Genomic DNA, 11,639 nt, shown 5'->3' with positions numbered 1-11,639 from the left:
ATTCGGCATTCGCAAAAAAAAAATGGGAATTTGGTCACACGATTCGGACGTCTGTGCAGCGCGACGAAGGGCTTCCAAGCGTGTACATTTGCAATGGCCAATGACCAATCGAAGAATCACACACCCTTTTTCAGCTATGCTTTTCCCTCTCCTAGTGCCGCAGATTTGGAATCAATTTCATGGCCAGAAGTTAACAGCAAAGCTAACACGGAAAACAAAGCGTGGTAAAGCAGCACCTATGAGGCAACGAATCTCACACCATCGTTTTCACCGGCCCACTTCGCCGTCCGGCTGACCTGCTCACCTTTCCTCTTCATGCAAATGGCGAAAACGTCGGTGGAGTTCTGTGTGATCTCTGCCCGCGGCCTGGGCCGCGGATCGTCGCTGCTCAAGCCGCAGTGGTTCTCCGTCGCATGGGTCGATCCCAACAGCAAGTACTGCACCAAGGTGGATGCGTCAGGGAGCTCCGACCCAAGCTGGGGCATGAAGTTCTCGGTCTCGGTTGACGAGCATGGTCTGAGCAACCTGCAGCAGATGGTGCTGACGGTGGAAGTGTACAGGAGAGAGCCCATCTTCCTCAGGGAGCACCTCCAGGGAGCTGCTGTTGTCCAGATGAAGGAGTATTTCGACAAATTTCAGCACGGCGGGGAGCAACCTGGAGTCGTTGAGGAGACTGCAAGCTTCCAGCTAAGGAGGAAGAAGTCAGACAAAGCTCATGGGTTTGTCGACATATCCATTTGTATCTACAAGGAGAAAGATGTTCATACTCAGTTTTCAGGTAAACAGAAACTTATATATTTTTTCTTTCAAGATAATACAATATAGGTAAGTTTGCACAGACAGGAATTCAGTACAACACTTGAAAAGATAGATCTTACTAGGTAAATCTGCACAAAAACAATACAAAGCTATGTTTAACCAATTGAGCAAGTGATTTGGAATGGCCTTAACAAAGATTGACCTTATTGATTATAACACAATCAGTATATGACTGAATTCATCTTATCTGCCTCTGTTGTGAATGTGCAGGATCACACGATGGACCAAAGCACCCAAACCAGGTCGGTATCACACTAGCTATAGAAGATGGTCCGGTTTATAACTATCCACCATTGTCCTCAAGCCATTATAGGGATCACAGCAAAGGTGATGGTCGCTACAGCAACACCATGCCAAAAAGCCCTACCACTCGGCCAGATCCATCACCATCAGGAAGTAATGGATATAGCTATCAACCCCCACTCATCCCACAAACCCTGCCACCTCCCACTTCAAACCCCAGTTACTTTTCCCCACCGTATCCTACGAGAGGGCAAGTGCCACAGAGCTACATAAATATGCCACCAAGAAGGTTTGCAGGTCAGAACGGTTCATCTAACCTTGGAATGGGGCTCGGAGCTGGAGCACTGGCCGCAGGAACTCTGATATTTGGCGAAAATTTGTTGCCAGGACCAAATTTTATTGCTGGTCATGATGGTGTGAGCTTAACTTTATCTTCAGATGCACCATTCTAACTTATGGGCTACTGCCAATCCATGTGCTTGTGTAACCAATTGTGTAGCACAATTTGAAAACTTATGAGAATTCTGCCAGATATATTGGATTTAAATTGCTCAGATGGCTGCATCCCTTCATCCAACCTATTAACGTGTGCATCATTTCATAAATCATGTCAGCCTCAGGGTGTCCCCATCCCCATTAACAAAAGTATGCATAATTGTTTCACTTCCATTATTCTCTCATCCGACCTCGACCCAGCTGCAACCAACTGCCTTCTGCACCCCTTGGCGTTTCATCTCCTCTCTCACCTCTTCGAGTTCCTCAAAGTTTCCATCCGAACCATAAGTGTTGGCGAGCAGAACCCATCCCCCGCTGCCTGATTCCTCTGCCATCATCAACATCCTAGCTGCTTGTTGTGCTCTCTCCTTATCACCATGCATCCGGCACGCCGCAAGGTATGTCCTCCATGCACCAGCACCAACATCACCAGCCTCTTCTATTACCTTTCTTGCTTCATCCAACCTCCCTGCTCGTCCAAGCATGTCGGTGACACAAGCATAGTGCTCTAGCTGTGGCTCCAATCCAAACTCCTCTTTCATCCTCATTAGAAAACCCTTCCCTTCCTCGACAAGCCCAGAGTGGCTACAAGCTGACAATGCTCCCAGCAGCGTTATCTCATCTGGAACCAGGCCTTCTTCTATCATCTGGTGGAACAACATCAGTGCCTCCCGGCCACGCCCATGCGACGCATACCCATCGATCATAATGTTCCATGATGCCACATCCCGTAGGCGTGTCCAATCAAACACACAACGAGCCTCATCCAGCCCACCGCTCTTCGTGTACATGTCCGCCAGCGCATTGCAAGCAAACACGTCCAGTGCTCCATCACAGGCCAGTCCACTCGTTACGATGTATCCATGCACCACCCTCCCAACCTTCAGGGCTGCAGTCTGTGCACATGCGGGGAGAACAGCGGCAACAGTCACTGAATCAGGCAAAAGTGTGGTACGTCTCATCCTTGCAAAGAGACACATCGTCCCCGCGTGATCAGCCGAGTACTGATGTGCTGACAGCATGGAGTTCCAGCTGAACAGATCCTTATCAGTATCTGGCAGCCCCTCAAACACCATGGTTGCATCGTGCACCTGGTGGCACTTCCCGTAAAGATCTATCAATGCATTGCACACAGATGCCTCCTTGTCAAACCCTGACCTCACCGACAACCCATGTACTGCAGCCCCGCTCCCCAAATCGGCTGTTGCTGTACACACGGACAAGATTCCGGTGACTGTGAAGCTGCTGATCTCCACCTCGCCCTCCTCCCTCATCTTTCTGAAGCACTCCGTAGCGCGGTCAAAGCAACCGAGTTTGACGAACCCATTGACCATGGAGTTCCACACGACGACATCCCGGTGCCTCAATTCGTCGAACAGGCGGTGCGCGTGGTCGGCGAGGCCGAACCTCAGGCACCCGCGGAGCAGAGCGCTGGCACAGAACAGGTCGTGTGCGAGGCCGAAGCGGAGGGCGAGGGCATGGAGCGCGAGCAGGTGCGGCGAGCTGGGGGCCGAGGAGAAGAGGGGAGGGAAGGAGAAGGCGTCGGGGGAGTGCGCGACGAGGAGGCGGCGGAAGAGCGGGAGCGCGAACGCGTGCGGCAGGGAGAGCGCGGCGTTGAAGCAGGGGAGCGGAGGCGGCGCGGAGGCGGGGAGGAGAAGCGGGATGGAGGAGTTCAGCGCGGCCGGGCCGCGAGCGTAGAGGGAAACGAGGGACGTGATTGCGGCGGGGGACGCGGCGAGGCGGCCCGACACGACGAGATGCGCGTGGAGCGGGAGGAGGAGGCCCGCGGACGGAGGGGACGAGCGGGAGAAGATAGCCTGGAGCGGGACGCGCAGCGCCGCCGCCATCTTCCGGTGGGGCGGAGAGGCAGCGGCTGAGGAAAGATGGCGCCTGTGTGCGTGGGCTGTGGGGCTTTGCTGTAGCCGTGCGCTCGCGCTAGCGCTCCTCGCCGTCCCGCGCTCCTCAGCCCGCGGACCGATACCCCTAAAAATATTTCTCCTCATACTACTCCAACAAGTCAAATATTTTTCAAAAAGAAGAGAAACACTGAACGTACGTGCCTGCTAGGCTGAACCGCTGCACTGAAGTACAGATCAAAACACATCAGCACGTCGCGTCCTGTCGCTCGGAGCTGTAGCCGTATATTGGCCCTGTTTGTTTCGGCTTCTAGCAGCTTCTGGCCAATAAAAGCTACTGCAGACTGCCAAACACTCAGTTTTTTAGTCAGTTTCTATAAAATTCGTTGGGACAAAAACCATCCAAAATCAACATAAACACATAATCGGTTGAGTCGTTGTAATAGTAGGAATCCGTCACTTTCAAAATCCTAAGCCCTATGAACAATTTTATCTTCCTCCACACGTAATCGTAATGATACTCAGATTCTCTCCACAGCTAGATTTTCAGAAAAGCTGGTCAGAAAAAAGCTGAACCAAACAGGCCCATTGTAATCACTACGTTCGAATTTATAATTAGTTTTACTTTTTACCCTAATTTTAACTTGCTCGTCTTATTTAAAAAATTTCATAAATATTATCTATAAATATTATCTTTAATGTGATATCGTTTAGCATATAATACACTTTAAATGTGACTTTGATCTTTTTATTTTTTCTAAAAAAAAATTGATTAAGACGAGCCGACCAAATTTGTCATAAAAAAATCAAACAAATTATAAATTGGAACGGAGGTAGTATTGTGTAGATCGATTTTATTATTGTTTGAAAAGGTAAACAACTACTATGATAAAAAAAATGCACCCATGATATGATTGAAGTGTTAGGTGGCTCAAGCAGAAGAAGGGTAGCTATTGTTTACCCTCTAACATAAAACTACATAAAACTGTAGATATTGCTTGAAAAAAATCGTAGACATTGTACCTTTAACGTGAAGCGAACGGGTGCACTACACATCCAATCACAAAAGGCACATGTGCTTCTTGTTCTTCCTATCCGCTTCCTGAGACCAGCGACCCGACACAGTAGACCGGCGATCGAGGGCGTTCACGGGGAACTCCATGGGTCTGAACGGGATAACACACAGGACGAAGACTGTGTTGACGCAGAAAATGTCGAGGACGAGCGCGTGCACGGAGGCAGAGGGGAGCACTGAGCGGAGGTAGTCGGGAGCGACACGTTTGATTGGTAGATGAGAGTGAGGGGTAGAGCTTTTTTTCTGATGAGCTTTTCTAAAAGGCTGGCTATAGTGCCAGTAGGAAAAACTAGCTGGGTGTTTGGCAATCGCACCTGTGGGGAGAAGCTGGTGGTTAGAATCTATGTGTTTGGATAGAGAGAACATGTCTGATTAGATTCTGATGCTGAAACAACAATATATCATACATTATGAAACTAAGTACCTAGAAATTAAAGTGTCACTAAGTTCTCCATTACAACATTGCTCATAACATGTAGAGACCTACGAAACTAATCCTGCAACAATAGAATCTCTAAATGCACTCATGTCTAACTCATCAGCTGGTTCGCTACTACTCCCCTCCTCCTCCTACCCCTTGAACATGCGGACTGGCATCCACATTATCGAAGTCTCATCATGGATGGCAGTATACCTAATAAAGTTGTGGAGTGCCATACATGCTATAATTATATTTTATTGCTTCTCCAATGAAAACGATGGCAGACTGAGGAGGACCTGCCACTTCATTTTTAACACTCCAAAAGACATTTCTATCACATTCCTTAACGATGAATGTGCATAGTTAAAGACCTCCTTCGCACCAACTGGCTATCGTCCATGCTGCCATTCTAACACGTGGTACTTTTGTCCCTTGTATGGTGTCAGGTATCCTTTCTGGTTTGGGTATCCGAAATCGACAAGGTAATATTTCCCTGCAATTGTAAATGTTAGTGTTAGCATGCAATTATTCTTTATAGTGACACATACAAAACATACATGTCAACGTAACACCTTTACCTTTAGGTGGATGTGGGAACCTGTCACCGTAAGTGATAACTGTATCTTGCAGAACTCGAGTATCGTGCACCGACCAGTGACGACAAACATAAACCTCATGTCGAAGTCACAAGCGGCCATAACATTTTGCGATGCATACCCATCCCTCCCAATGTATTTTTGCTTGGTCCGACATTGGGGCACTTGCAGGGAAGTGACTACCATCGATAGCCATTCAATCCTTGAAATGTGACCAAAACCTTGTCTCCCTTAGTCTTGGGTGTATATCAGTGAAGACTGAACTTGTGACTAATGGTTTCCAAAGAGTACCCAAACTTTTCCTAAGTTGTTTGAACGACTACGGTCCACCACATGCCCAAAGGAACATTGCTAAGGCCTCCTTCGTAGAGACCCCTGGAATAGCAACAAGGTCATAATCATTAACTAACGAACGATGAAGTTGACGGAACACAGTACGACACATTCAGAACATGTCGTAACAGATGTTACTATTCTCCAATGTTTTTTCAACCCATTGGATACCTGTTTGGTCCATTGGTCGACGAACTAGTGTGTTGGACAAGCTCGACCACATGTCCATTGCAAGCAATTCCAGCAAAATCTCCTCGTCTAAAATTTTGTCATTAGAACTAGACATCTGCCATAATTGTACACATGTAGCACAAGTACTGCACATAAGCGTATAGCAAATTAATGTAAGAACAACAACATCATCGAACATGAACATCAGGTTCACATTACTCATCACATAGTCTCACATAGAAGGCATATGTCTAACAACTAGTGACAAAGTTGTTTATTCCACACGACATTGCAAATTTGAAAAAACAACACAGCTAGGAATGTCTAAGGGACTGAAACATAAACGACACATCTCACTAGTTTGAAACATAAATAAACAACAGATCTCACAGCTGGTAATGTCTAAGACAACTCATCGATCCGGTAACTACACTCTCGGTATGGTTCTAAAAAAAGGCAACTACTTGGGACAATGAGAATTCTCATAGGCACGGCGTAGCCAAGACACCCTTCTGTCCTTCGTCCTCAAAGTTGCAAAGACATCACGATGATGTTTATGTATCAACAGTTGTGTTACACAGAAATGGAAATCACTTCCTTCGGGAGCACCATCCTCGATGACCTGCTCTAATTGCATAGTAATTTCTTTATGGACAGGATCCTCCTCGAAGGAGTTGACAGTCTTGTGTGTGCTAAAGCTCCTAGCATCAATCACTTGCACAATCCTTTTCATGTATTCATCATTAATATCCTTTTTCTTCTTTGGCTTAGGGGAATCATGGAGTACTGGTCTCTTTCCTTTTGCTCTTGTGGTTGGCCCAGAGTTGGGTTCTCTCCCACTAATTCTAGATCCCGTTCTTCAATCCCATCTGAGGAAGAAACTGCATCCATTGGTCGAGCTCCTAGAATTAAGGTCATTTCATTTGTGCACACAATTAGGTTGAACATGATTCGGAGATCCTCCTCGTTTTCTAGGGGTTGATTCTTGAACATTAGACATCCTGGCATAACCTATAATAAAAAGCAGGAACTAAAATTAGTACCGACAACGAATGTATGACAAATAGTAAATGTAAACAGAGTTAACAAGAAGGCTTACTTCATTTTGTTTTGCCCACCAGTCATATGTAGCACTAATACAACATGTGTGAGGATCCCTCCCAAGACCAGTGCCCCTATCTTTGAGTGTCTTCCATTGGGTGTACATTCTTTTAAGGGTGTCTCACCTGTTTTTCATTTGGTCTCTAGTGTATGTTCGTCTAGTGCATTCCTTGAACTTCCTTATCAGGTTAGCATATCCTTCCACATTCAGAAAATGTGTTGGCCTATTGTAGGCATTCACCTCTTCGGCACAAATTTCATTGTATGTTTATGCAGCTTTCGAGTCCCACTTGCCTATCACCTTTCTAGATTTTTCCATTTATTCGAGCAATGATAACATGAACATACGGTCGAGCAACATATTTATTGGAATCAAACACATAGGTACATAGCATATAGTTCATTTCACTACGAAGTACAATTACATGTTCACAGAACCCACACATCAGGACCTGGTTGGTACATAACTGGGTCGACTTACTATTAACCAAGAATAAACCGAGGCCTTAGGTGGCACATTACAACTGAGACTATACTATCTTATTCATTAGAAAACAGGACTTAAGTCACAGCTCATTGTTGCTGTAGGATGGCATCTAGTCAGAGTCATATTCGACACCCCATATTTGTTCGAAATGGTCAGCGGAGTTGTAGTCATCATCTGTCAGTGGTTCAGTAGGCGAGGGTGGCCAGGACAAGTTCGACGGCTCATAATCGTTGTCAGATTCATCATGTTTAACTTTGTTTATCTAATCCAAGGCATACTTGCACTCCAAAGAGTCCTGGTCTAGGAATTTAGCAATCTGTTCCAATACAACTCGGAGCTAGGTGACCTCGAAAGAGGTCATACCACGTTCGGGACGAAGTTTCTCCCTTGCAATGGAAAAAGACGCTTGGAGGTGTCTTGCATCAATTCAATGGCCTTGTTAGCTACGAACTGTGCGGAATCCATCTGATTTTGAGTTATTTGGTTAGTATGGGACGTAATGAACACACTAATAGCCAAGACATGTACAACCTAACACTGCTTATGTTGGAGGAACATGGGTCTTAGGCCGACACTTAATTTGTGGGTCAGGTTGTCACATGGATTTGATTTGGAAGCATAGAACAACAGAAAAGTTTGCTTAGAAACTACTAAGCACTAGGACTATATAGGCAAACAAGTAAGAACAAGGACAAGTAACAAAACAAAATGTAACACAAGTGTGGTAGTAATGGAGTTGTATGGACCTTGTCGAACCGGACGAGGGATGACGAACACGGATACCAGATCTATCGACTTGGTCACAACAATCTGCAAATCAATATATGAAGCTAATGTGAAATGACCTAGAACTTGAATATAAGAGTCAGTTTGCATGTAGTCGACTATTGCAGGGGAACTTGCATAATTGGATTGAATCTGATGAACTCTACACTCAAACGAGGATTCGCTACATCAAATGGATGAAAATAAATGCAATCTACCTATGTTGTACAGTACTATTGTGAATCATCTAGGCCCCTTAGTGATGTTTTGGTAATTAATGACAATTGTTTGTGGACTAACAGTTCTTGGAGAAATAAGAATGCAAGGTTGGACCACATAGATCAGGAAATATTGGAGATTTATAAGCATTGGTTGTGGATCAAGTGAAGGCAAAGGTATAACATAGGTTTTGTTTTTGCCGGTCTTCAGGAGTTTAGAGAAGATACTTGACCGTATTAGTAGGTTAGATAGCCATACTATTAAGAGGGGTCAATGACTTTGATCTATGTAAAACTTAGTGCCTCATAGAGCATCTAGTGGTTGCATTTGCATGAGGACTAACAACGCTTCAGATTTCATGAGTTAAAAATCCTTTCAAAAGCTTGTTTGAAAAGTGCAAAGTCTTGGGATGCGCAGACCGTCCGGGCCTTGAGGGCGGACCGTCTGCGATCCTCTAGTGGGGTCCGAAGTCTGTTCACTTCGGACAGGTCCTGTTCATTTGTACTGCGGACCGTCCGGGCCTTAGGGCCGGACCGTCCGTAGTCCTGACTAGAGGAGGCTGCTCTCGGCATAGTCCCTGAATTATAGTGCGGACCGTTCGGCCTTGATGGGCGGACCGTCCGCAGGTGCCAAATTTGGTTTGGGCAGGGACTATGTGGTTTTTGGGATTTGTACTACAGACTGTCCGGAGGATAAGCCCGGACAGTACTGTCTCCAGGTCTCGGACCGTCCGGCCTTGTAGGCGGACGGTCCGCTTGTGTTAACTCCACTTGGTTAGAGCTCTGGTGCTCCAAGTTGCTAGGTCGCGGACGGTCCGGTCAAGGTGGGCGGACTGTCCGGACCTTACTTTTCTGACAGCTCTGAGAGAGTTCAAACGGGAAAAATAGCCGTTATGTGTACGACGGACCGTCCGACCCTAGGACGCGGACCGTTCGCGTGTGCGCAGAACTTGTGCCTTTTGCTCATAACGGTTGGATTTGAGTGGGGGACTATAAATAGAAGGGGTGCTCGTGTGTGAGGGCTCTCTTGGCCATTCCTTGCATACATTGAGCTCAATTGTGATCCTCCAACTCACTCTCTCACACTCTTTGCTTGAGATTGCATTTTAGTGAGAGATTGAGTGTTCCTAGTGCATTTGCATCCATCGGTGATTCTTGAGGCACTAGGTGGTACACCGAGCAAGCGTCATCGACTTGTTACTCTTGGAGGTTGCCGCCTCCTAGACGGCTCGGATGATTGTCTCCGTCGAGCTCTCCAAGAAGATTGTGGAGAAGCTACGGTGTTGATTGTGAGGGGTTCGCGCCTACCTCGCCGGAGCGGCAAAGGTGACATTAGTGGAATCGAGGTATTGAGTGGTTTCTTGTCCACTTGGCTCAAAGATCAAGCCATGTCTTGATAGAGGAGCAAGTGAGAGCTTGAAGTCCACCTCAACGTTGATTAGGGGTGATCGGCAAATCACTGATACCACGGGATAAAATTCGGTGTCTTTACTTTCTTGCATTACTTATTGTCGTGCAAGTGATTAGTATTTTGCATATTGTTCTTCAAGTATTCAATCACCCTAGTTGATTCTCATAGATTGTTTACTTGTTATCACTAGAGAATTTATACCTCTTGTTATATTGATTAAATTTCCCTAGTGTTTTTGATTTTAGTCAAAACCGTCTATTCACCCCACCCTCTAGTCGGTGTCCTAGATCCTACAACTGTCGGTGGGAAGAATTCCATCGGCCGGGTGGTGGAACGCACCCGCCCTAATCCTAAGATGAGGAGGGGCCTAAGCGGTTTGCCTGTCTATCAGAAGGTGGAAGAACACACGAGGACACGAGAGTTTAGAGTGGTTCAGGCCGCTGGAGCATAATACCCTACCTCCACTGTGTGAGTAGTATTGAGAGTGTGTAAAGGCTGTGTGCTTGAGAGCTGGTCTGTGAACTTGTCCTTTGTAACGTTGTGTGCCTTCCCTTTTATAGTTTAAGGGAGGCACATACAAGGATGCTGAGCCCCGACATGTGGGCCCAGGAACATAATGGAAAGAATATATTATATGAGTAACTAATGCTAGTAACGTTTGAGCAATCATCGGGAGTCTTGATGACTGCAGTCCATGCAGCATTGATAGCCGAAACGTAAGAGTAATGGTGAATAACTACGCGGCCCGCGTATTGTGGACTGTGCATGCCACCTGTCAGTGGAATGGACAGGCGCACATGTTATCTGTAATGAATGCAGTGGCGCGCGTAGCCCAGAGGTGTCACGTTGGGTTTCGCCCGTTGGCTTATGCCGCGCGCAGTATGCCACGTGGCAGCATCGGGGTTCCGCCTGAGCGAGGAGTAGGAGTGTATGCAGATAGGTCCGGAGCACACCAGAGCAGGTCTGGACACGTGTCAGCTCCGGACCCCTGCCTGGGCCTTAAGTAAGGTCTTGGGCCCCCACTGTGGGCGGTCCGGACCCCATACGGAGGGGTCCGGATCCCATTCTAGGGGTTCAGTCCGTACACATGGGAGTCCTGGACCATCTTGGAGGTCCGGACTGTATATCCAGGGGTCCGACACTTTCCCATGGGGGTCCGGACTCACTGTTAACGCCTTGGAGTATATCACTTTCTCTGGCCACGTGGTGGCCTCGAAGCCGTCCACGTGGTGGGGTCGGATGCTGTTGCTGGCCCAGAGTAGTCACCCGAGGCTGAGGCGAGTCACGGCCTGGCCCCACGCAAAGCTCCTTTACCACGCGACTAAAGATAGCCGTGTGGGTACTGCGTCTTCATACTGAAGGAACTACAATTGTGAAGAGTGCCAAGCTATATGTGTGCAAAGGGAAGTTTGAGCAATTTATTATGAAAGAAGATGAGAGTGTATCCGATATGTTCAACCGGTTAAATGAGATAGTGAATGAACTCAAGGGACTTGGTTTTAATGTACCGGATGTGGATTTCACTCATAAGTTCCTTAAATCACTTCCGGAGAAATATGAGACCATTGTGACAATGTTAGTAAGAAGTGATCTATCTACAACTTCTCCAACCGAAGTATTGGGGGAAATTCTTACTTAAGATATATTC

General features: G+C 46.8%; 1 protein-coding gene across 1 annotated transcript; it reads left to right on the top strand.

Moving 5' to 3' along the window:
* Positions 1 to 265: 265 nt before the first annotated feature.
* On the top strand, positions 266 to 1,606 carry LOC100381609 (Calcium-dependent lipid-binding (CaLB domain) family protein). The gene is made up of 2 exons (NM_001174427.1): positions 266 to 778; positions 1,030 to 1,606. Exons 1-2 carry the CDS (start codon positions 316 to 318, stop codon positions 1,512 to 1,514), a joined length of 948 nt encoding a protein of 315 aa, NP_001167898.1. The 5' UTR covers positions 266 to 315; the 3' UTR covers positions 1,515 to 1,606.
* The last annotated feature ends 10,033 nt before the right edge of the window (positions 1,607 to 11,639 follow it).

Source organism: Zea mays, chromosome 3 (assembly GCF_902167145.1).
Source record: "Zea mays cultivar B73 chromosome 3, Zm-B73-REFERENCE-NAM-5.0, whole genome shotgun sequence".
In the NCBI taxonomy this organism is placed as follows: Eukaryota; Viridiplantae; Streptophyta; class Magnoliopsida; order Poales; family Poaceae; genus Zea; species Zea mays.
Note: the sequence above shows the minus strand (reverse complement) of the source record. Positions and strands in the feature narration are given on the sequence as shown.

What these genes read in the sequence shown, in the direction of transcription:
- LOC100381609 (NM_001174427.1), top strand. Translation starts at nt 316, where the DNA reads ATGCAAATGGCGAAAACGTCGGTGGAGTTCTGTGTGATCTCTGCCCGC. An exon ending in TGTTCATACTCAGTTTTCAG is followed by an intron (nt 779 to 1,029) that starts GTAAACAGAAAC and finishes GTGAATGTGCAG; the next exon opens with GATCACACGATGGACCAAAG.